General features: G+C 38.9%; 1 protein-coding gene across 3 annotated transcripts; it reads right to left on the bottom strand.

Moving 5' to 3' along the window:
- Positions 1–41: 41 nt before the first annotated feature.
- Positions 42–24,941, bottom strand: csrnp3 (cysteine-serine-rich nuclear protein 3). Of its 3 annotated transcripts, XM_085384230.1 has the most exons (6): positions 24,691–24,941; positions 23,768–23,807; positions 7,281–7,449; positions 4,483–4,742; positions 3,979–4,275; positions 42–3,792 (listed from the first exon to the last, which is right to left on the bottom strand). In XM_085384230.1, exons 3-6 carry the CDS (start codon positions 7,441–7,443, stop codon positions 2,653–2,655), a joined length of 1,860 nt encoding a protein of 619 aa, XP_085240356.1. In that variant the 5' UTR covers positions 7,444–7,449; positions 23,768–23,807; positions 24,691–24,941; the 3' UTR covers positions 42–2,652. The 3 variants fall into 3 exon arrangements, with proteins under 3 accessions (XP_085240356.1, XP_085240357.1, XP_085240358.1); XM_085384231.1 differs by lacking the exons at positions 23,768–23,807; positions 24,691–24,941 and adding an exon at positions 10,765–11,129; XM_085384232.1 differs by lacking the exons at positions 23,768–23,807; positions 24,691–24,941 and adding an exon at positions 9,386–10,748.
- Between the last annotated feature and the right edge of the window lie 1,725 nt (positions 24,942–26,666).

Here is a 26,666-nt window from a genome sequence, read left to right as displayed (position 1 = left end):
TTAAGTTGATTCTGAAAGTATCTCTATTATTATTATTGTTATTATTGTTATTATTGTTTTTGTTTTTTTTTAGTCTTCCATATTTTTTTTTTATTTTTTGAGGGAAAGTAAGTTGGGTCTTAAACATGTATTTCAATCAGTTAATGCATAGGTTTTTGTTTTTTAGCATCATGTATGCAGTAATGAATACTGTCTTCTGAGATATATTATTTTTAACTGCAGCACAGTTTTCCTGTATTATTTAAGTTTGTGCTTTGGTGGGGTCTTTTTAGTTTTTATTTATTTTATTTTTTTTTAATTTTTATTTTTTTTAAGGAAACTGTGAATGGAAAATATTGTGCCCAAGGGAGTCCATTTTTACAGCAGGGGTTCTCAAATGAATTTCTGGTGCAGGCACTAGTGTTTAGATGGCTGTGGATTAATGTAAATTTGTTTTAGTGGCGGAAGAATGGATACAAATGTTCTGTGTTAGAGTGCCTTGGTCTAATGATTATATTTTGAACTCAATAAATTCAGTTGGGTCCCGCTTAGAGCTATTGCATTTCAGTTTTTCATTTAGCCTGCAGAGGGCGCTTTGAAACTAGAAATCCAACTTTGCCTCTGTTTCAGTAACCTCCTCACTTTGTGTGCTTGAATATGAAAATATATCAAGTGATTTAGATACAAAAGAAATTTTAATATTTATTTCAAGATCATGTCAAGTGAAGTTGTCTATCTACAGTTTGAAACCAAACACAATGAGAACGAAAAAATTACCATTTTGTGCAAAACATATGCATTTCACAGAATACGAAATCGAATTAAATAAATCAGGCACATGATGTTTTACAACTCACAACCAGCATGAAACAGAAGACTTTTTTTAAGATAGAGAAGCAATTTACTCAATACAGACTTTTAATAAACCACAATAAATACACATTTCATTATATCATTCGTAATAAATACTGGAACATAAAACCAAACACAGGATTCCCACATGGATGTCATCATATTAGCCTTCTCACACTGTATGCTTTGGCACAGTTAATCAGAACTATTGGCTTTGCCGATGCCACCGATTGCCTGAAAGCAGTCCGTATACTTCCTTCGTGGCACGTGGCGTGACAGGTCCCAGCTACTCGAGTGTCGCACAAAACCAGCCAAACTCTTGCGCCGAGTCTTCTGATTATAGTGATGTTGCGGATATTTGCAGCTTGGAAGTGGGACAAATATCAGTATTCATGCAGGAGCAGGGAGCTCAAGGTAACACCAGCATTACAGCAGCGCTGTTTACTGAAGTATTGCAGTCCTCCACTTGTTGAGCAGTCACTTCAATTTCCATCTTGTCTGTGATTTTAAAGGTTATTTATACATTTCTGGTAAATATTCTTTCCGTATCTGGTTGTCATTTTTGATGGCTTACAGGACCCCAGGAGCCCTACTGTGTACTATTTGAAAATAAGTTTTGATTGTCAACCTTGAACATGTTTACCCCTTATAGTTTTAATAACTGTATATTGTTAACCAAACAAACAATGCTTAAAATACAAATATAAAGCACTGTTAAAGTGATGAAATGCCCCATCGGCTGATTTTACTAAGGATTTTCTGTAGAAGAGAAAATCTGTTTAAACCATTAGTCATACAAAACAAAAATTAAAATCTTTATGGGATTTACGTAAATAAACATCTAAGTTGTTAGACAGTATAATGTTGAAATCCCATAAGCATTACTGGCACATTTCTAGAGGACATATTTTGTCCACTAGACCAGTTACTGTTCAAATTAATTCTATTTTACTGATAAATATTTCATAGTTTTTGGACATATGTCAAAGTGTGACTTCATTAATATCCCTGTATTTAAAAAAAAAAAAAAAAAAGTCTTCACATTAAAAATCTTCTTTTATAGTGACACATGCTAATTGTGTTATTCTAAGAGTAAACAGCGGGGAGAAAACTGAAGTCATTTCAAACCAACTGCATGCCACTGGACCCCAACACAGCCCCAACAAGGCTGTGAATTGATTTTGACATTTCCATTGATATCATATTCCAAACATACAAATAAGTTTTCAGGCTTTTTCATGCTTTCCAAAACCATAGAAAAGCATATAATTGTGACGAAAACAAGAAGAAAAATGTACATTATGTATACAACACTTTTTTTTAAATATAAAACAATGGCATTTTTTCCCAAACATCACTGAGATTCCGAAAACGGCATGCGTATTGTTATCAAAACATTTACAATAAGTATACACATACTTCAAAAACAATAAATAAATTGACAATAAGCCTTTTTTTTTTGCACATTTGACACATATAGCAGACATAGAAAAGTTCCATCTACAGTACAATATCTGCTTAAAACTAGAACTTTACATCTGAAATTACAGGATACATTGCACAGCGTGACATAAATTATGCTTTGATGTTTTTTTTGATACGTTCGATTTTGCAGTTAAGCACACGATGTACTGGAGACAGCGAAAAGCACCTCAAAGCCTTTTACATAATGAACTTGTGGCTTTATAGTTACAGCTGAAAATGCATTACGGCGCAGTGAATTGCTTTGAAATTTAAGGTCAGATAATCCAAAAAGGCCATGATCATGTTCCTCTTGAAGACGCAATACTACTTAAAGAATACTTAAAAAGGCGAGGCACACTAAATGGCTGTGACCTCAGGGCAGTGGTCTGGTAAAGGCAGGTTCTTAGTGTTGTTTGCTAGTAAGGTCAGGTCAGAATGTCCGTTGAGACTTGACTCTTGTGGTGGCTGCTCAGTTGTCATACATGAGTTGTGACTGCTGTAGGAACTCTGATTGTTATTGTTCAGGTAGTTTTGAAATGGAGCCTGGTTCTCGTTTTCTGCCTGGTCCTCAAACGCCGCTTTGGACAAAACTTTATTCTTCGGGTCAGGTGTATAACAGGTCAGCGGGGTGGTAGGGGCACCACCGCTCAGAGTAAAATGGTGATTGACTGCGTATTGTTCTTCAGCATGATTAGAGTAGTCTGTGTACTGCTCAGCAGTGACGCTGAAAGGTCTCTGGGCCACGTTCCCGTTGGTCGTACTAACTGGATCTTGGAATGCCAAGTTTTCCCCATAAGGTTCACTAGGCTGGCTGGTTTGGCCGTTGGAGATGGCGCTCGTGCCCCCCAGCTGATAGTACTCAGCCGGAGAGGAGTTCATTAAATAAGTGTTCCCATTAATGTGGTTGTCATGTCCCACAGAGCCATCACTGTAACACAGCACAGAGGATAAGGGCACAACTTCGGTATGAGAAACCGACGGTGTCGTCATGTCGTCTTCAAAATTCTCAGACTTCTCTTCATCATCGTCGTCCCCCTCCTCGTCCTCAGAGTCGCTGTTAGCCAAGCTTTGTGTGCTGGAATCAGACAGCCCGCTGCAAACGCTGCTACTGTCCTCCTCATCGTCCTCATCTTCGTCGTTTTCCTCTTCCTCCTCCTCCTCGTCCTCTTCTTCCTCGTCTTCATCATCTAGTGTCTCCTCCATGTCGTCTGCAGCTTGAAGGTGCATGCTGGCCGCCTGTGGAACTGCATCTGACAGAGAGTACTCCAGCCTGTGCTGTGATTGAGCAAAAGGGTTTCCACTTCCCAGGTCGCTTGCTTCGCCGTGGTACCCGTTGGTTGGGGACGGCTGCTGCTGCTCACGACTCTTCTCCAGTTCGAGTTTCATTATAGTGTGCAAGAAATGCGTTCGGACGCGAATGGGATTGAACTCCACTCTTCCAGTTGAATTGCTGCAACCTTCTTTTGTGCAGCCACATGGAAATGACATACGATCCACCTGAAAGCAGAAAAGCAAAAAAAATGTACAGATTTTGTTTTAAAATAACACGTAAGCAAGTTCTTTCATGTAGTCTATAAATTATTCATGTAAGCACATTCTCTTTAAATGGGCCGCATGTTTTTTTTCTGTTTACAAGTCAGAAAATAGAACATGAGGCTATAGCATGTGTGTCATAGGATTTACCTGGCATTTGATCCCTGCAATGCTGCAGGCGCAGGTCTCAGGGTCACAGAAAACCCTGCAATCACAGCCACAGTCCTCTCTGGACATGCGAATAGCCCGAAGTTCATGTTTTTCTTCCACATCAATCTTCTTTACCCCAGAGGAGCGCAGCAGTGCCCGACGCTTTTTAGTGGTAAGAGGCTGCAGGAAGAAGTACTCGTCTACTTCTGTGTTGTCCAGATCAATGTCATCATCAGATATGTCCTCTGCTGTGAGTGTGTTGGCCTCTTCAGACTCCACTGTGCCATTCTTAGTCAGCTTTAAAAACAAAAAGGAAAAAATATTCAAGCACAAATAATAAGCTAAACATCAGCATCAACAATCTGGTTTATTTGAAACGATAAATCATTCAGGAAAAATTCATCACAAACAATGACATCTGCTGAATGTAGGTCATGAAATCCACAGTAAAAAAAAAGATTTACAGGTAGGATTTTGTTCAGAAACGAATAAAAATGCTTTCACCTTAAGTTTGATTGAGTTGAGTTTCTCCTCCTTCAAGTGGTCTCTGAGCATGTCTCTGTGGATCCTCTTCTGCTCTAGGGCAAATTCACCCACGGAGTACTGCCTGATCCAGCTGTGCCTGCTGGACATGCCCAGTGTGCTGCCTCCCTGGCTGGGCACGCTGGTGAAGCCCTGCCGTCGGCTGAAGTAGTACACTGTCACATTCTCAAAATGCACCCTTCTCGTCCGCAAGCGCTTCTCCCTCTTTAATATTGAGTTAGCTGAAAAGGAAAACAGGAAGTCTGAACACAGTACAGTGTATGCATGCAATTCTTGTTTTTGTTGTAAAATGGTTTTGATAATTAACTTACGCCACGTGGAAAGGATTACAGCTCTACTTCAAGAGCTTATAACTGCTGATTTTTTCAAATATATTTTTACCATTTTTTCTGCTAGAGTAGAACTATTTTACATCCATGTAAAATAGCCTCTCTCTTTTATATGTCTACATCTATCTATTATATAGAGAGATATAGCTATAGATGGATATAGACATATAATGTCGTGAATTAGCACAGATTTTCATCATGTCTCGTCATGTTTAGTGTGTCTTTTTAAGGAGTGCTCTACAAGGGGGAGGTGCAGAGAAGAGGGCAACACTGGAGCATAAATAATCCCCTGCCTGGCCCAGAGATGGAGAGAGCTGGTTCACAGGAGCAGTGTTCCCAGTATTCACCCCCCTATCAGACAGACAGGACAAATAGAAACCATCTGGTTCCAACAGCTCTCCACCCCATGCAAAAGCAGACAATGCATTTCATTACACGTGTAGAGCTAAGAGAGCAAGACTGCTGAGAAGAGCAGAAGAAGCGAAAAGTAGCATTACCTATAAAAACAATAGATAAACAATTAAAAGATGTTAAGAGCTATGTAATCAGATTTCATATGATGAATATATTTCATATATGAAATTTGTCCTAACAGGTCTTCTTTTAAATGCCCCAGACTCTGATCTGACTGTTTCGTAGACACTCTAAAAGAAACAGACTACAGATGTTTTTCCTCTTCTCTGCCCAACACCACAGCAAAGGATGTAAAGCAAAGCCACTCAGGACTTAAGTGTTTCATCTGTCTGCCAAGCTACTCAATCACTACATGCATGTTACTTCACAAGAGCGCTGTCTCCCAGTGCGCAGCTCTCTTGTTGCTATTAGCTGACCTTCGAGGCCCCGGTTACCGGCGGCTGTGGTTGACACAGAGGCCAAGAAGAACCTCAAGAGATGCAGTACAAAACTTCTGTCTCTAAACTCCCTTACTGAGGAAACGGCCCCCGTCCCTATGTATGTCATTCATACACGCAAAAAGGCATCATCAAAAACTCTTATTTCACATTGTTTTCTTTCTACCTGGCTTACCTTTTATTTATTTATATAGCACCATAATCCCAACAACACACACATCAAAACGCTGTATATTGGAAGACCCAACAATAATAGTAACACCAAATTAACCAAGTAAGCAAACTGTGCAGAAACACAGGAACACAAACATGCTGCCCAAATGTGGCTCTTTTCTTTTTTAAGAATCAAATTACTGAGATTTTTCAGCCAGCATCTGAATGTTTTCAATATCCCCCGAAGTATTAATGACCTAGTATTGTTTAATCTATTTCATTCACATTCCATCGCATGTCTTTAACCGTAAGATTCACATGTGCACCGTGTTCTTTATTAGAAGTGACTTCAGTATCCTTTGAAACCTGGAGAGGAGACGTGTCTTTTGTGATAGGTTTCTCTGAGACTGATTTCTTTTATTCAAAGTCGTTTTTGAGCCCAGACATACTGTGAGATCTTTTAACAAGGGGGCTCCTCTGAGTCACCTATAAAATCTCAGCTCAAAATTATATTTGCATTTCTTTAGTGGCTTCTTCATTTCACTTGTCTACTTGTATCTCACCCCTATCCTATTAATATTGGACTCTAAACTACAGCTGAGGAAACTCATTACTTGACTTACAGAAAAATAATCTGCAAATGTTTCAATGGATTCATCATAAAGAGGTAAATATTTTAAAGTGCATTTGATGATTTCATCTTTCTGTCTAGAAATGTGCTGGGGGGTTTGTTATTTACATATATTTTGAACTGAATATGTTTTGTTTTTGCTGATTTTATATTTTAAGAAAAGACTAATAAAGAGTTACACTGGGATCTAGAAATTGTTTTATCTATTTTAAAGACTAAACAATTAACTGATCAGTCAGCTGATTTCAAACAATTAATAATGCATAACCCACTATGCATGAGTCTGTTCTCAACGGGGCTGCTCTCATTAAAAACAAACAAACAAAACTAGATTGCAATAAGCAATCATTATTTAAAACAATAATCTTGTTTTTAGATACGTTAGATAGATATTGCATTTACATGTGCAGCACCTGTAATGTTGCACTCATGCAGCTTGATACAAAATCAGCTATTTCCTCTGGCTGGGCCAGTACACTGATGATGTTACTAATGAGGGAGGCTGCTTGTGCATGCTTCCCTTTTATTACAGCACCAGACTCTTTGCCTCCTCTCCTCTCTAATGCACAGCCATGACTGTAAATTCATATTACATTCCGCTATCGACAGACATGCACATTTGTCTTCTTTGAGCAGCATCCTGCAATAACTGTAGGCTGCAAAATAAGGCTGGCTCAGATTTTGCGTAAAAATCCCTTTCAGTCCTTTAGCTTTGTCTATCACGAGGCAAAATGAAAACATTAATCTTACTGTCACTGAATATAATGCACAAATTTAAAAGATGCAGGCACTCACAGGTGAAAGGGCCTGAAGCAGAGGGGTTGACACTGTCGCTGCTATCCCCACTCTCACTGTAGGAGACCTCATCATCAGACTCCCGCACGGAAGAGCACGGGGAGGAGGAGGCTTCCACCTCCTCAAATTTCCTCTTCAGTATTCCGCTCATGGCCCGCCGCATCTGCACCTGAAACCGACAGACAGCAGAGGGGCCACACATTATTTAACATCCAGTTAATAATCTCATAATCTTCAACTCGCTCAATTAGCAACCAGCCAGACTCTCCCACCATCACTTTTACTCAAACATGCACAAAATCTCCACTGCCACTGTCTCAGCTCCCAGGCACTCTCCTGGCAATTGATCACTTGGCACAAAGGGGCAGAAAAAGAAAGACGAAAGCTGCGAATTATATACTATGTCTTCCTTACAGGAAGTTCATTCCACTCTCTTTGATTGAGAGGTTCAAAAAAAAGAGAAAATGGACCAGCTTGTCTAGCGTTTTTACTTCGCAGGTTGAAGTTATGTACAATATGCAAAATCTAAGGTGTCTGCAATTTAATTGCTGCTATAAAACACAGAAGTGATTAAAAATATATGCACTGGTCGAAAATGATGTCTTTCTCTTAAAAGAATACACTAAAATTTTCACTTACATGGGATGTGGAATTTTAATACAAGTGCAAACCCAAAGATGTTCATTTTCATGTACAAGTATGAGAACAATTTCATGTCTAGTTTCCAGTCCCCTCTGTACTATGGGCTAATCGTGCCGCTCTTGTTTTCCTCCATCACTTCTGTTTTCCCACACGTTCAGATTCACCTCATTCAAAAATGTCAACATCGGTACTCTGGTCCAGTAAGCTACCTTCTTCAAACAAAACTTAGTCCTTGGTCTATAAAGTCATTGTAATCTGTCACACTCCCTTTCAAGACGTCAATCGTGCATCACTCTTCCTCTCCTTTTCCACCTCATCTGATTGTCCACCATCAAAATCTAGACCCTGGGACATCCAGTCACTATCTCCAAAAACCCCCTGAAAACAATAAAAAAAAAAAAAAAAAAACCAACTTCAATTTTGCATGTTCCAATTTCCTGCATAAATTGTTCCTCTCTTTAAAATGCTCTGCCCTTATTTGGAAAAAAAAGAAGGCTTCCTACAGAGGATAAAGAAAAGGCCTCAGGTGAATGCAGTTAGAGCCATCGCGAATTGGAGTGAAAATCTATACTGTGAAAAGCTGTAACTGCTGAAACAATGTTGAAAAATGCTCTGTAATCATGCATCATAAAGCACCGCAAAGATATTAGCAACAATGGAATAATAGACATGATCACTGCAACAAATCTTCCAGAGAAAGCCGCCACAGCGCTGCTATGTAAACATATTTTAAACATGAGCTCTACAGTAATATTGGACAGCAATGTTGTGCACAGTTTGTTATCTGCGTGTAGGTTCAGCTGGCTGTTTGTGGTTAGCATGTCATGCTGTGTTGTAGTGTTGCAGACCACTTCAATGTTAACTGAGAGGGTCCATTAACTCCCCTGAGTGATGATGCAATTAGACAAATAAACAAGAACAAGCTCATCAGTCAAATAAAATAAAACTAATTATGATTACAGAAACTGGCTCTACGACACTGCAATAACTATCAGTTTCTCCTTTTTCCTTCTTTTTTTTGATAAATATCCTGCCATTATTCTTTAGTGTGTAATTAATGACCTGCAACATTGTAGGACTTGTTTAGTGGTAATCAGTATTTACATGACATTGATTAGGAACGACATTTTAACATAGTAAATTACTTGTTTTCCCTGCTTTAACAGCAGTAGTTGGAACGTCTTGTCACATTTCAAAATAAGGCCAGTGAAATAGTGCTGCAGTAGCACAGCAAGGATTGCTATGACTGGCAGCTTTTCCCTTGCTGCCTTTCTCTCTGAGAACCTGGAATCAGTAAAGACAGTGTGCATCTTCACCCAGTCCCACTCCGTCTATCTGCCAGAGCAGCTTGTGGGGGAGTTCCATTCACAGACAGCCTCAGTGTTTCATCTGGGCTCTGCTATCAAATCATTACAGATGCAAATGCTGCCTGAGAGACATGCTGCCTGTGAAAGAGGTGCAACCCAGAGAGGACTAGCACTGCCAGCAAGAGGGTCATTGTTCCCGGGAGGATGTGCTTGTTCAGTGCAGTGACATGGCAACACCAGCATTTGGAGAACCTCCAGAGTCAACAGCTCTACCTACAACTAAGGAATGTGAGGCGTCCTCCATCTGGGAGAATGTGAAGAGGAGAGGAGTCAGTCAGGGTAACCTCACTGAAAAGATTTCTCACCAAAGAGAAATATATATTTATTTATTTTAAATAGAAATGGGAGCCTGTATCCTGAGCTTGTAGATTTAAAAAAGAAAAAAGAAAAGTGAATGAATGGCTGACAGGAAACTCAAGATCAAAATACTCACTTTTATTACAAGAATAAGATTAACTGAAGACAGACTAGATTACACGAGCCTGCCCTGTGATATTTTACATTTTCATTAACAGAATCTGCTGGTCTCAAATCAAAAACAGCAAAGAAACTGGTTTATTTCACAATCCACTTAATTTGTCAGCCAACAGGAATGGAAATTTCCACCAGAAATGACCTGTGCAATTTCAGTCCATTTTCTACTGAGGGTCCTAATTAGACACTATTGTTGGAAACCTATTCGTATGCTTAGCCCATAGATAAGGCTGCACTAGGCTTTGATACCAAAAGTGGTTTCCATGGAGATTCTAATGTACTCTCACAACTAGTGCTTTCCCATATGGCAATGTTTCCAGTCTAACATACTGTGTACAATAAAACTCTGACGTTAGAGAATGAAGTTAATATTTAAGCAAATTCTGCTGATGCATTTATACACAGTTTCTCCTTCAGACGAGTGTATAATAGTTCATGTGTATTCAGCTGTGATAGCATGAAAAGTTAAAATCTTAACACTGCATACAAATGACATCATAAACCACAGAGCTGTGGGTAACATGGGGTGAACCTCTCTCATCGTGGCTAAATAAAAAACAGAGATGGTTGCTGCTCTCCAACAGCTCTTTCTTTGTCTTCACTGTTGCCTTACCACTAATCATGGCTGGGCAGCACACACTATGGTACAAGAGAGAAAATCCCAGAGAAAATAATGCAGCAAAAAAGCCAGCTTGGAAAGCCCCTCCCTGTGTTTGCCTCTGTCGGCACACACATCAACTGTGGAACCCAACTCTTATCCTTAATCAGCTGCGCGCACAGCACTGTAGCACACTTGCATTATGAATACAATTATTTACCCATCATCATTCACAAGGTTCCCACAATAACAATAAGCCGATTTGACAACGCAAAGCTCAAAACACTCATCCCAAGTGATGCCAATAAGCCTGTGGCATCTGGAGCAAGTCATGACACATCAATCCTACAGTGGCCACATTTCACTTCTGTGCATGGCCTGCCCCCTCACAGGAACAACTGACCTGTATCCACTGGCTGAGTGTGACTCCGTTCACCTCTTCTCACAGCAGTACAGCAGCACAGTCACAAATGTGGCTATTCAAAAAAAGTGAAACATGATGAATGAAGAGAGTCCCATTTTGTTTCAGTCCACTGACTTGCAACGACCCCTGAGCTCCACGGGCATGACAAAAAAGGGTGCAGGAGTGTGAGACAGACTGGTAATTTTCCTGTTCTGACTGCACTGTCGGTACCGTATGCTTTATTGTTGCAAGATGACAGTCTATCTCATTTTAACTGCCTCTCTCTCTCTCTCTTCTTCTTCTCTTTCTCTGTCTCTTGCTGTCTTTTTTGGCCACACAAAGGCTCATTAGCTGCAGCCGGCTGAAAGGCAGGAGCCTGACTGGAGAAGAGTGGAGCAGAGCAGAGGCAGTCTGTGAGATCACATGGGTGGGATGTCTGAGAGAGAGAGAGAGAGGAGGGGGGAGGGAGGGAGGGGGAGAGAGTCAGGCGTGCCTCTGCTCCTGCTGTCTGCAGATATTTTTACCAACATGAGCTGGAGAGAGGAGGGGGCAGGGAGCAGGGAGTGAGGTGGGAGAAGTATGAGGGGTAAAAAGAGTAAAAAGGAGAATGAAAAAATATGGGAGAAATTTATAAGGGTCGGTGGTGTGGTGGGGGGGGCTATGTGAAAGATGCTGGCCAGTGGGAAAATGGAATGGGGGGGGGGGGGGGGGGGGGGAATGCAGAGAGCATATCGAGAAGGGAAGGGTGAGGGGGAGAAGGATAAGGAGGAAGAGGTGGAGGGAGGGAGAGATGAAAAAGAAACAGAGTGAGGCAACAAAAAGGAAAAGAGGAAGTGTTCAATGCCAAGAACAACACAGCAGAGAAAGATGGGAAAAGAAAGCATTAAGCTACACAATCAAAATGTGCTGATTTGTAAAGACTATCCTGGATAAAGGTAGCAAAAATAGATCGTTATCTGTCTGCAAGTAGCTTGGAGCTATAAAGATGCTGTGTACCTGAAAGAGGCTGACAAGTGAGATCCACAGGAAACAAGATTTGTCAGTGCTGTAGAGAGCGTGCTCCTAACACTTCCTATGCCAGGAAGTTCTGCTGAAGAGTCAGTGAGGCCTCGGCTAGTGCAGTCGAGGAGCCAAAACATCATTCTCGCACTCAAAAGGATCGTATGTCAACATAAAAGTCCTGCACTTCCTCTTACGGGATAGTTTTAAGACAAGAGGCTTTTTTCCCTCCCAGATAATACAGTATCGAGATCGTAAAACAAACAGCTATTTCTGGACACAAACCCCACATACAGTGCAGTGGAAATAATAGTATGTTATAGACTCTGAAAATCTACAACCACAGGACAGACAAATGGTGGAAATATTGAGTTAGCAACATTGTTTGCATCATTGACAATATTAAAGAAATCCTCATACTCCTCAGCTTTTTTAAGCTATGAAGTGGATATTATTTAAATACTGAGTTAGTTTATACGGTTTCAATTAAACTTATTAGTTGATAATATCACGTCAGTGAGTTTCTGCTGTTTCTTTGATGTGAATTCAAGGAAACAGAACTAATCTGCTCCTGCAATTTTTTGTATCGTCATCTGTGTCCTCGCTGAACCTCAGCTTGACAGCACTGTGCTCCTCCTACTCTACAGATCTGTTGTCTCCTCACCTCTTTCTTCCATACTCTGCCACATTATTTTCATGCACATTCAAAGACCACAATTGGTATTTTATGACTTTTATAACTATAAACTCACATACTACTTAATAAGGAACATGTTTTGTTATTGTATAATGTTTTGGTGATGTTTTAAGACCTGATTGATGATTTTTCCCTTACCATATAACATGCTACACTATGGAAAACAGCAGTAGCTGCATTAGTAGTAGTATTAGAGTGATTACACTGAGGATTGACGACTCTGAGAAAATAAATGTCAATGACTTGGCATATATTGTTATATTGATAGGTGGGCACATGAGAAACACTGATTTATGCCTGCTGGCATCGAATTCTGTGTTGCAAAGCAAGTCTTGAAAGCAAAGCTACTAAATGTACCATCTTTTCCATTGTAACTTAAAAAACATCGATATTAATATATTTCTGTAAAAGAGGCAAGTGGTGATATACCTACATCAGGTTTTATCTTATTCAAATCCAACATGAATTTTAAATAAATCACATTTACACCTTCGGTATTTATGTATATATATATTTTTTTTTAAAATTAAAGTTCTTTTACAATACCAGAGTATACTACTTCTACCAGTGGGTGTAATATCTATTTATTAATAATAAAGCAAGATTCCTCTCTTAAACAAAAGCTTTACAAAACCTTTGACATATTTCATTACAGTGGTTTACTCCATCAATTGATCCATTTTCTTCTGCTTATTCAATTTACGGTTGTGGGGGGTCTGGAGTCTGTCCCAGCTGTCACTGGACGAGCGGCGCAGTACATTCTTTACAGGTTGCCATTCTATCACAGGGCTAACACAGAAAGACAGAGAATCATTCACGCCTACGGCCACTTCAGAATCACCAATTAGCCTAAAAGTCATGTCTCTGGACTGTGGGAGGAAGCAGGAGTTCCCGGAGAGAACCCATGCGCACTCTACACAGAAAGCCTCAGCCACCCAGTCTATTCAAACCCTGAAATTCCTTGCTATGATGGGACCACTAGCCACCTCATTACTCTTCTATCATTGCTAGAATAAGTAACCTGAAAACACTGACACAGCAACTTATAAAAATCAGGACTTCTTCAACCTGGATGCCATGGATGTCTTATCTTTGCAGCATGTTTAGCTATATTTTCTACTTTACCAGCTTCTTTCTGAAAATGGGAACAAAGAAACTAACCAACCTATCCCATTTCCAAATTTTGTTTTTGTTTTGTCAGAACATAACATGTCATAACAAAATACAAGTAATATTTTGGCTGCAACAATAAAAATATGTCCTATTGTTATAATGCATACACATACAATTGTTAGTTTTAGCTGTTCTTATTATCACTTTCTACAGAACGTTTCATGAAATATGCCATTTACAGCCTTATCTATATTCCTTTAGTGATTTACCCATGAGCATTATGGATACTGTATATGCTCTTCTATTACATAAAATAAGCCACAGAGTTGGCATTTGTTACACCATTGCACCAGTGGTGGTGACCTATATTTGCTATGACTCCAACAGCCTTTTTCATTTATCTAAATGTAGGAAACTGAAGAATAAAAGAAACTGAAAAAAAAAAATATATATATATATATATATATATATATATATATATATATATATATATATATATATATATATATATATATATATATATATATATATATATATATATATATATATATATATATATATATATATATATAAAAGAAATGTTTAAAACAAATGAACTGCCTTAATGCAGCCCTGTTGTAATTATAGACAACATGAAAAGCTTCTACTGTAGTGAATTAAAAGTAAATCATGACATCTTAAAGTCCTGCTTTTTAAATTTAGCAGCTATAGTGGAGTAGGCAAATCACTGTTGCCAGGGCCTTGCAGACAAGACCTGGATATGCATGTTTTCAGTTAACATCCAACATTTAAAACTAACAATTACATAAATTCTTCAGTAATCTTACTAAAACATTTGGCTTTGAACTGTCTGTCTTCATGAAAACATATCAACAATTCATTGGCAACGGTGGCCATGAATCACAACGTTTATTTGAGGAAAATAGAGTGAACCAAGGATGAATTATTGCACCCACCTTATTCATCACCTTCATCATAGTCATTATCCTTCTTGGCACCCAACAGAACTATTTCACAGTATGTTCAAATACATAAAGACCAGATGGTTGATTCTTCAGCCTGTCGAGATCAACAATGACCAAGTATCTCCCTCAGGTGTACCAGCAGGGCAGATCACAATGTTATCTACTGTCATTCACAACAAGCACTTCAGTGCTTCCATTTTGCTTTTCCAAAGGCAAACAACAATAAAAACAATATGTTGAGTAGATTCAAATTTTCAGTATAGCTTCATATCCAAGTAGTTAGCAGTTTGCCTCCAAAGCTAATACTGACAATTGATGTGAGGGTGCATAAGCAAGCACTACCACTGTTATGTGTTGCAAAAAGAATAAAGAATAAAGAATAGCAAGTCACCCTGTACGCAAGGTGTCCCTCAGGGTTCAATTCTAGGCCCCCTGTTATTTTCACTTTATATAAATGACTTGCCCAATGTGTGCAAAAATGTGGACACGATTATGTATGCTGATGATACGGTAATTTTTACACAAGCCAAAACTGCTGATGATGCAGCCCATCAGCTTTCATTGGCATTACATGATTTACAAAAATGGCTGAATGACACATGCCTGTGCCTTAATGTTAAAAAGACCATGTCAGTGTTTTTTAGTAAACCTAAAAGAAAAAAGTTTGCTTGGGTGCACAAGAACTAATTAATGTTGAGGAATTTAAGTATTTGGGAGTGCTACTAGACTCAAAATTATCCTTAAAACACGTTAAAAAAGTGGTGAAAACTATAAATGTTAATATACAGAACTTTAGACATAACCACACATCATTAACAGACACAGCGATTACATTCCTGCACTCTATGATACCGGCTCATATTGAATACTGTATTACAAGTTGGTCTTATACGAGCTTTGCTGCTATTGGGCCAATCAAAGTATGCTACAAAAGAGCATTGAAAATATTAGATTAAAAAAAAAAAAAAAAACTTTTTCATATCACCATTGTCAAATTTTAGATAAATACAAGTTTCTAAATTTTACCAATTTCAAATTATTTAAGATTGCCTGTCTAATATACGAAGCTATACGTGGTCTGGCGCCTCCACCAATAAGTGATTTTATTAAACAAAAGTCTAACAGTGTTGCCGGGTCTCGACTGACTCGAGCCACTGTTAGAGGTGATTGTGAATTGACATTTAGACGGACCACCTTTTCACACAATGCTCTGTCATATCAGGGAGTGAGCTTCTGGAATAGTCTTCCACTGTCAGTGAGGGAAAGTACAAGTCACCCCTCTTTAAGAGTCACTTAAAAGGGCGGCTGAGGGACACACAAACATGTGATCATGTTTAATAATCATGCTTTATATTGGACGTGAAAAAGAGTTAGTGTATTACAAAAAGGGAAACAACTATTAGTGTAATGGGTCAGTGCAATATCAGGACAGTCAGGGCATGTGCAATACTGGGGTTTGTGCAATATAATTGATGTGTTTCCGTTATTGTTATCTATATTGTCCTCTGTGTCCACTCTTCTTGTCATTGTTTGTTCTAGTATAATGTGATCACCGCTTTTGTCCTTGTCACATGACCTGTAAATAGTGTCTCTGTATGTTTTTACTAACTTGTGTTTAACACCAACCTGCCAGAGGGTCTGCAGATGGAAATTAGTCCAAGGCTATAATCTGGCATATTTACATTTGTTAAAATGTTCATTAATATGTAGTGCCCCTCTTTCTAAATAAAATAAAATAAATAAATAAAATAAAAAGCGTAGAAAGAAAAGTATTTGCTAAGAAAAGACAAAATGAAAAAACACCAGATAAGGTAGGTACCCCACTCACATCTGCAAAGAATGCAAAGATCAACGCACCACGAAATATGCACATCGGCACTGATGGAATCACTGGAAAAGCACATCTTAATGGAGAATAGTTCATAAAGAAACAATACTGAATGATGGATGACTCCAACAGGCAGCAGCAGACAAGGCAGATCGATGTTACATCACCACCACATCTGCAGTGGAACCCATAGTTTCAGCGCAGAATAAGTCTCTCTTAGTTGATTCGTGGAACAATTTGTATTAGCACAATACAGTGTACCACAACCGGTTGATTAAGGTTAGACTGTGATTGTCATTTTGACAGTCTTTTCTAACAACTTGACTTTTCTGCAACTTAACTACTTAACCACTGAGTGACATGCATATGTAAGTTGAAGGAGATAATTACCTCTATATGCAAAGAGCACACACACCAAAGATTAATAAAGAAAAACTGAAACCAAGATCCAAAATGGTACACTGTTCATTTCTATGACTGCTCAGTGGGCACATACACTGAAAAGCTTTTTTAAGCATTTTTGAGCTTTTATGTTTTGTGGTATACACAGAAATGTCCCGTGGCTGTTCTACTTACTTACAGTTTTACTGGAATCAAAATGATTACAGAGTGTAATCAGTGCAATAGCCAGTACAGGCCTTTTTTTATAATAGGAGTTGGCAGAAACCAAAAAGACAAGTGCAGATTGGATTGACAATAGTCAAGAAGCCAAAAATGTGATTCTTGTGAAATGGCCAGATAATAAAGTTATATAGGCTAAGGCTAATTTTGACAAAAAGCTGCCTTAATGACACATACACATACAAAGGTTGCCAAATGGGTTAATAGGGGAAAGGTTGGGTGAGTATAGACCGCATATACGCTAGGAAATCTTGCTTTCTTATTCCGTCTGCATCCATAAAATGCCCATGATATTCAATATGGCTGGTAGCATCACAGCCTACTAGAATTTCCGCAGTGATGAAGTCCACATTTATACAGCCCAGATGGCTTGGCAGATCGTTTTATTCATTTTTTTTTCCTTTCCATCTTTCTTTCTTGATTATCAGATACATTTATTTTCATTGCAGCAAACTCTGTCTGGGTGACTGAGGGAGCATTCCAGCAGAACCAATTGAGGGGGATCACAAAGCACAGAAAAATCCCGAAACCACAAAAGATCCTCAGCCATGCAGGCAGTCTGATGTTGTGTTCGAAGTCATCTATCACTGGTGTCACACTCAACCATAAACGGCAACCTTGAAACAGAGAAAGAAAGCTTGGCAAAGAAAGAGAGAGGAATAAATAGATAGAGGCAGAAAGAGAGAGAGACCAGGTCTCAGCTGGACTCCACTGAGGAGAGGCTGTGGCCTGGATGATTATACAGCTACAGATGATGTCAGTGGAGGATCCCTGCCACCGAGTGACACAAACGCAATGCTCACATATTCCTATTTTTTAAAACGTCTTCTAGATTAGAGAATACAGTAGAATATTTTTGTGTGGGGTGAAGTGTCATTTGTCCTAAATAAACACCCTCAGTAATAAACATACTAATTTCCATTCTGTACTTGGAGACCACACAGTCACGGGGATCACACACCAAACATAATCAATACAGTGGGTGGTTAGAATTAAAAAAAAAAAAAAAGAACTAAATGTTAACAGAAAAAGAAAACAAGTCATTATAAGTTGTCTTTTTTATATAATGGAACTCTCTTAGATCATGGAGCTGTTTAACATATAAAAAAAATGATGTGCAAACGCTGCAGTCAAGCTTGAGCTTTGTTATATTTGCAGTTGGTCTGCCATGACACAGGTTAGGTGCAGAGCAGTAAGCAAACATCTCATAATTTTTCCATTGCGGTGCAATAAAGGTCAGGTGGACAAATTTTGCAAATAATTGATCCGTTGTCAAATAGAGTCGTTCGCATTCTCAATCATCTTTGAAAGACGTACACAAGAATGCACATGAGGTGGGGAGAAAAAAAATATCCCCAATTAAACACAAGGGAATTCGTTTAAGGAAATGTTGCGACATCTACAGATTTATGCAAATGAGACTTCGCATGCGCTCTGTACATTTATTAACTTGCACTTGCCTCGGGCTGCAGACAGATCTGCTTCACACACATGAAAAAAAAAGGGGGGGGGGGGGGGGGTGGAGTTAGAAGAAAGAGAGGGGAAAGGCAGGGTAAGGGGAGAGGGAGTGTAGCCCACTGCTCAGCACTCAGCACACGGAGGAGCTACAGCCTGGTGATGCCTGCTGCAGCCTCTGCAGCTACAGTACAACCCGATGTTGGGAATCATTGATCCGTTCTTCCTCCTTGTACAAGAATACAGGAAGCATGGATCCTGATTAAACGCATGGGTCGACAGAAAAGGGTGCTCTAATGTAGCACATTTAAATGCACCACTGTTCAGTCACAAAGAGGTGGAAATAATTGGCAGTCATACGAATGACTGTAATTATTATTGTTGCAAATTACTGTTGGGAATATTCTAGGTATAGCTTCATGGGAGCTTCACACCAAACAGTATTAACAGTGTTTTAATAAAGCAAAACTACAGGACTGAACTGAAATTGAATCTTTAAGAAAACATCTCACGATAACTCCTTTTGTTGTTGTTGTTGTTGTTTAGTGTTAATGATCAAAACACAGCACAGCAGACAAGTATGAAGACGAAGACGCTCCACATTCAGACTGATGTTTTGATTTGCTGTAATTCAAGTCTCACACAGTGGAGGCACAATCAGGTACCCTCACCCTCACGTCAATCACAATGATGAGCTAAATTATTCATGCCTCTATATTTTATTTATGACTGTATTTTCCCATGCCTCCTGAAAGTTCGCAAAAGCCGGTTTGTTGGCAGACACAGAGCTGCCGAAGCATTTCATAGAGACAGGGCTGCTTTTATCTTTCACGCAGGCTGGGAAAGCTGTGGGATGTGGAGTTCATATTCTGCAGACAAGCCTTATCATTTATATATAGCCAGTATCATGTTGAGATCTTGAATATTTTTTTATATGCAAAACATTCACTGTTATCTGAGAAAAACGGTTAAGTAGGCCAGCTTTGAATGCGATTACTATATGCGGTGACTTTGAGTAAAAGAAAAAAAAATGACACAAAATATCTCTTGATAGAAATATGTATTAATTAGCATCCAGGATACACACCTAATTAAATTATGTTTTAAGGTATTGTTAGTTAGGATTATAAATTCTTATATAACACATTTAATTTATAATATATAGTTCAAATAATATATCCTAGCCTTTACTGAGAGTAACTCCACTACAGACATCCATTCACAGATGCTGTCTTATGTACACCAGTTCAACTGTTATTAAACACAAATATCTAATCAGCCAATCACATGGCAGCAACTCACTGCATCATGCAGCAGAAGACACATCGTTTGCCATTCTTATCAGCTAAAAACAGGGAACTGAAGCTACAATTCAGACCAAAATTGGACAACAGAAGCTTGACAAAATGTTGCCTGGTCTGATGAGTCTCTGAAGAGTTCTGCTGCAATATTCAGATGGTAGTGGTGTAATGTGGGGGATATTTTTTTGGGCATACTTTGGCCCTCTTAGTACCAACTGAGCATTGTTTAAATGCCACAGCCTCTCTGAGTACTGTTGCTGACCATCCATCCCTTTATAACCACAGTGTACCCATCTAATGATAGCTGCTTTCAGCAGGATAAAGCACCATGAAGCTCAAATCATCTTATCACAGTCCCTCCAGCAGAGCATCTTTTGGATGTGATGGAACCATAGATTTGCGTCATGGACACGCAACCAATAAATCTATAGCAGCTCTCTATAGCAATGCTCTCATATCAGTATGGACCAAAATCTCTGAGGAAGTTTTCCAGCACTGTGCTGAACGCCACAAAGAATTCTGAAGAGGGTCCAGCTGGTACTAGCAAAGTGTACTTAACAAAGTGACTAGTGAATGTGTATTGCTAGTCACATGTAGTTCCCACCTTTTGACATAAAAACATTTATATTCTAGATTCTGCCATTCACAATTATAGGAACAGATAATATGCAAATGATTTAAACCAGCTTTATAAGCAAAAATAGCACAAAGACACCATATTGGGTTTTATATGTAAAATACATGCTCATGCAGTATGGTGGTGCAGTGGTTAGCACTAATGCCCTAGAAAAAGAAGATCCTGGGTTTGAATCAAGATGCCAGTTAGGGCATTTCTTCATGTTCTCCCTGTGCCTGTGCGAGTTCCTCAGCCAATCACACCACTCCAAACACATGCTTGTTAGGCTAATTGGTGATTCTGAATTGACCATAGGTGTGCATGCTTGTCGGTCTCTGTGTTAGCCTTACAACAGACTGGCAGCCTGTCCAGAGTGTACCCTGCCTCTTGCGCTGTGACAGGATTCGGTTCTACTGCAATCCTAAATTGTATAAGCAGAAGAAAATATTTGGATGGGTGCTCATTTTAAAATTGAAGCCAGCAACACATTTCTCACAAGTTGAGAAAGAGCCAACAAATCACACAGATACATACCTGATGTAACGATCAGTAAACAAAGCTTGTAACTACATCCTCAAAACACTCCAACAAGCAAAGAAATAAATATAAATATAAGTCATTCATTTAAAAATTATGGAGGCGCTCTCCCCACGAGAGGTTGGCAATATCCCATAGTTTAGAAGTCACTGCTGCTATGTGATGGTGCGTTAGTGCGTATAGGAGGGGCACTTTACTGTACACATATGTGATAGCACCAGGTAATGCTGAATTATATCAAGCACATATGCTGCCATCCAAATGTCTTATACAAGTAAGGCCTTGCTTATTTTAGTATGCGGGACAATACCAAAGCACATTGTGTGTCAAGGTGCTAATCCAGCCTGTCACCTGTCAGCCATTCACAATATTATGAAATGAAAACTGCTCCAAAGGACTGCTGAGCTTTCGAGCAGCTGAAAAGCTATATCAAGCAAAAATAGGGAAACATTTTGCTTTTAAAAGTACAGGAATTGGTTTCTTCAGTTCAGAGAGATGATGCAACACAGACGCAAACATGCCAAAGTCTCAACTTTAAAAAACTTTTTCTTTTTTTCTTTTTTTCTTAAACATCACCATTTCTTAATTTCTACATTTGCTACATTTTTCCACCATTTTCATGTAAACGTAGCCTCTTAATGATTTGGAAATGATTGTTTTCTCTTTTCAATTGTCGTTTTACATTAAAAAACAGCATTTATTTTCAATTAAAACTGAAATATATCCTGTAGTAATAAAATGAAATGTAAAGTTAAAGCACATAATTACAGGCTCACTTAATTCACTTAATTCTGTTGAAATGGCTGCGTTCACACTGGATATATAAAAGCATTTATGCAATGGTTTACTTTTCACTAACAAATAAAACTCATTAAGCCAGAAAGATGCGTCTTCTTTTTTTTTTCTTGACATTCGATTAGCTGGCGACAGACAAAAGATTCCAAATAGGTGTCATGGCAACATCTCAAGAGAGCACAATCCTGAACCGTGAAAACTCGGCACAGCGCAGCCAGGAAGGAGCCAAAGACACACACAAAAAAATCACTTCAAAAGCTTCTAAATTGGAACCACAAACCCTGCTGAGGGACACAAAGCTGCTATGTAATCTAAAAGGTTGATATTAGTTCAGACTCCATTCTTTCTATACAAGCTGTCGATGTTAGGATTTAAATTCTGTGTTTGTGAAGAAGAGAGGCATCAATTAACACGTGCAATTAATGAAAAACACATTGGGAGGCAGAATTACTGAGTAAGCCAATTGGTTTTTGTTGCCAGAAGGTAAACTGTGTATAACATACAATAAAGACACCAAAAAATGTTACATTTTCTAATTCCTGCAATGTACACACACCTTTTATATCTTCTGTTTGTGTGGCAACTAAGGAAAGGCTGTCTAGTGTGTCCGTATATGGTAAATGAGCTGCATCAAGATGTAGTTTATGTATAAAGTAATGTATTTATTTTGAGAGTGTTATTTTAAATTTAAATTTAGTGTTTAGCCTGATGGGAATGGGAGGGTGAAACAGATATTTTTCAGATATTTCGGAAACCTTGGAAAATAGAAAAAAAAAGAGAGAAAGAACTGCACATAGTCCAAAAATTACGATGTTAATGAAGAATGAACAGGAATGAGAGGACTGAAAAGCAAAATAATACATTTCGAATTTCAGCATATTCTTTGATTTTTGTTTAACAAATACTTTTTAAAAAACCAACAACCCACAAACTTGTTAATCCTCAATGCAACAGCTTAGAGTTTGACCCTTAACCCAACTCAGAACATCTCGCCTAACCTTAAGGTCAAATTTAAAGCCACAAATTCTTGCTGTTAAAAGGACACAAAATAGATTTAAACGTGCATGTGAACTTTGTGTGCAGACAGCTCACCCACACCAGCCTCCTGCTGAGAGACTCCTCTAAGTGCTGCTAAGCCATCACACCTTTCCTGCGAATCTTCAATGGACTACATTTACTGTTATCGAGCTTTAGCCATCTGTGCTACAGTATGTAATACCAGCATGGCTGAATCAGTTATTCAAATAAGCCAGCTTAATGATACAGCTTTCCACAAGTAAATACATCTACTTAATGTTTCAGTGTCCTTTCACTCTGTGCCACATGTACTAATTAAATTCTGTTCCTCTGAGGACTGGATGCTGATCGTCTGAAACAGATGGATTGAGGAAGAAAAATACACAGACACAAGAAGAGAGGCCCCATTCCCCAAACACACACTCGCACACATGCACACACACACTCACACAAAGCCCACCTCCTCACCTTTCAGATCTCAACCGCAAATATGAAAAATGGTTGCATGTACAGTACATGGCCGCATGCTTGGACACGGCTACAAACTTGGACTTAAGACTAAAAAAATACTGGCAGATGAACAATAAAGAAGGCTGTGCTGGATAATGATGCTGCCATGTTCAAGTCTGGTGTAAAACAAAAAATCTGACAGTTCAAATAAGAATAGATTTGCATTACATACAAATACATTAGAGCTGCATGGTGAGGTCTTTGTTTGCTCTTTTTGATTGGTGATTTATTGAGAAAAAATAAAGACGAAACATGAAAAATAGCATATTCTATAAAGAATATGTCCCCTTTTCATCACAGTGATATCAGAGGCATCTCTCTCTAGTATAAACCAAAGAGAATAGCGCAGCTGTCTGTATTCACTAAACACTGTTGTCTGCATCAACATCACATCATATCTTGTTATTAGAGGGTCTTTTGTGGCAGCATAGCAACAGTTGTGCGAGCTTTGAGCACCGTCTATTTCACAGGCACAGATCCAGTATGTTAATGTGTTGTGAAAACTGGCAATATGATGTTTCAAATAGCATAAGCAAGATTTTCTCTTACCTTTAACTAGAATATCAGACTGCAACGACCCGCTTCTGTTCTGTAAGGAATAAAGACGAGAGATGTGCATAGTATTTGATCCTCTGCAGCAAATCTAATCTGTCTTTAGGACAGCTAGAAAATCTATAGAGACTGTACAAAATGTGCCCTTAAGAAATATGTTTTTATGGAGTTTGCTGTATCATCTGATGTAAAGTGCATCACAATATTTACTATTTTTTTCTCCTTTCTTGTTGTTATCACACCAGCCGTACACAGGCTTCGCCAGGGAAACTTTGCCATATCAGCACTGACATATGAATGATTGACAGAGCTTTATCTAAATCTCTTTGTGAGCTACTCTTTCCTTTTATAGTTGGGAGGCAGAGGGGAGGTGGGGGTATCCCTGGGGAGGAAGGAGGGGAAGAGCCTGGCTGCCTCCCCTGCCTGTTCTGTACAAGGCTCTGCAGGGGACTAGACTCTCTTCCTCTAGCAGTCCACATGAGAGGACAGTTGGCCATATACCAGTCTGCCTGTGTTACCCACATGTGCTCACTCAAAAGTGACGCACAAAAAGGAGCTCATAGTATTTATTTTTTTTATCTAAACACTGAGCTGAACTCTTTGTGCGCAAAACGTTTGAGCAATAAAATGGACACCAGTTTAATTTGAAGAAAAAGTATTAAATCGCTCCTAAATTTTAATGGCTATTTAGTTGTAGCAGATGTCCTAAGCAGAGTGACTGTTGAGCTGTGATGCCCAGTGTAGTTAAACAAATGTACCATCCAGTGCACTGACAAACAGCTGGCAAACGTAAAATCGTCAATTTACCTCAGGAAATAGTAAAAAGACGCGAGCAACAAATATAATCCGTCTGTCCGTAATTTCATCAAATATGCAAGTGTTCAAATATAGGCCTGTTACCTGTGATTGATAATACTCACCATTCATTTCGTTACTATCATCAGTATCCAGTCAGTCAATGACGCCCTTTTCTCAATGGATTTCACAGTTTTGCCCCCAGCACCATGTCACGGCTTTGCCTCTGCGGAAATCACCCACCAGTGTGAGACCGTTAAACCCGGCCCCGGATTCCCGAATGATACTGGAAGTATCGGCACAACTGAGGTGTACAGCGGTGCTTAGACAGGCACTCCTTCCGGCTGCTCGGAGAACAATGGTGCAGCATCAGACTCACAGCTTCGCGGCCAACGTGACTTACTCCGTCCAATCAAGGTTTTATAAACCAGGAATCAGCCGCAGAGCGCTGCTGCTGCCTGCCCACTGGAGCCTCAATGCAAATCGCCGTGTGTCACCAGTGGAAAGACTGTGGCCGTAAAAGGTGTGTTTGATGAGAAAAACATATCAGGAGATATTAGAGTGCTTATAATCCAGGCAGAGTTCCTGAAATTATGCTAAAACTGAAAGAAAAATAAATATAGCCTAAACACTTCTCACACTATTATCACCAATACGTGTACAACCATATAATATTTTACCATAAATGTAGTCTAGAAATATAGATGTACCTTTGCTAGGGTTAGAGTGACTTTTTAGCTTAATACAGCTGCAGCATTTGTGTAACATCCTTCATGTATTGCCTGTGGAATAATTATGGTTTTCAAACATGTCACACGTGGTAATGAAACTGATCGAGTTAAGAGGCTTATAAAAAGAAACAGCTGCCTTGACAAACACCCGTAGTCCAATGCATTTCAAATGTAATTAGTCTGTGCTTGGTTATGTAAGGTAAGACGGTCTAAAAGAAAAGGACGTCAAAACAAACAAAAAGGGGGTCTCTGACAGGTCAGCGCGGGATGCAGTTGAAAAGCTCTGTTAATTTTTATGTTAATTTATTAAAATAAATCAAATATTCATCATAAAGTCCTCATCATAGGCTCTCTTGAGGGTTGGGAGTAATATAAATCGGTCAAGCACACTGCCATCTTGTGGCAAAACTACTGTTTTTCAGTCTCAAGCAAAAAGAAGAAAAAAAAAAAAGGGGGGGGGGGGGGGGGGGGGAAGAAGTCACGTTCATTTACCAGCTGATCCAAAATGAGGTAGACCGGCCTCCATCAATACCATTACTATTAACCAGCACCCTAATTGTCATACATGAGTATTTGGTCATACATTTTTTTTACATTATACATTTTTGTGCTGCAGATTAATGGTTACCTTTATTTTATAATGTATCAATTTAGTAGAGGTTTCATAAATTATGCTCTACAAAGATTATCAATAGTTAGACATAAAGCTCACCAGTATTTATATGTAAAGCTCAACCTGTCGCTTCTTTATTTATTTATTTTGTTTGTTTGTTTTCCCCAGTATGGATAATCCAGATTAATCACCACGACTGTAGATGTGCCAGCATTGGGCAATGAATAAATGTTTTCCCCTAACCTTATTTTACTGCACCATATATATATAATATGTGAAATGCAAATATAATTTTCCAACTTTGCTCCAGTCTCGTATGTTATTTCATATATTTTGGCTTCTACTTTGCTCTCTTCCAAGAGAGTGCCACTATACTTTCACTAAGCTCTAACATGGCAGTGTACCTGATATGACACCTTTCCAAGGTTTATATCCTGACCCTGTACAACATGTGGCACTGACAATAATGTATGATACCTTTAAACTGCTACAGGCTAAGTGTACCCGGACACTACTGTACCTGATACCTGTTATATAGACTAATATGATTGTATACTACAATAACCATAATTTTCTGGAGTAAACATAATTATATCCTTCCCATACACTAAGTATGTATGGCAAGTATGTTGTATGTATAGGAAGTGCTGGGTTTTGTATAAGGCTGGTTCTCCATCTGCCAAGATTAAGAGGAGAGAAAGTAACATTATTTCAGTGCTTTTGGTTCTGATTTATGCACATCAAGGAAAACTAAATG

The sequence above is a fragment of the Rhamphochromis longiceps genome, linkage group LG16, assembly GCF_057381845.1.
Source record: "Rhamphochromis longiceps isolate RC_006_pf linkage group LG16, R_longiceps_female_GT1.1, whole genome shotgun sequence".
In the NCBI taxonomy this organism is placed as follows: domain Eukaryota; kingdom Metazoa; phylum Chordata; class Actinopteri; order Cichliformes; family Cichlidae; genus Rhamphochromis; species Rhamphochromis longiceps.
This window is presented reverse-complemented; position numbering and strand designations above follow the sequence as displayed.

Excerpts from the sequence above, each read along its gene's own strand:
- csrnp3 (XM_085384232.1), bottom strand. The coding sequence starts at position 9,472 with ATGCTGGTGTTGCCATGTCACTGCACTGAACAAGCACATCCTCCCGGG. Across the intron at positions 7,450-9,385 it reads GCAGTGCTAGTCCTCTCTGG|GTGCAGATGCGGCGGGCCAT; the intron begins GTTGCACCTCTT and ends TGTCGGTTTCAG. Across the intron at positions 3,793-3,978 it reads TTGCAGGGATCAAATGCCAG|GTGGATCGTATGTCATTTCC; the intron begins GTAAATCCTATG and ends TTCTGCTTTCAG.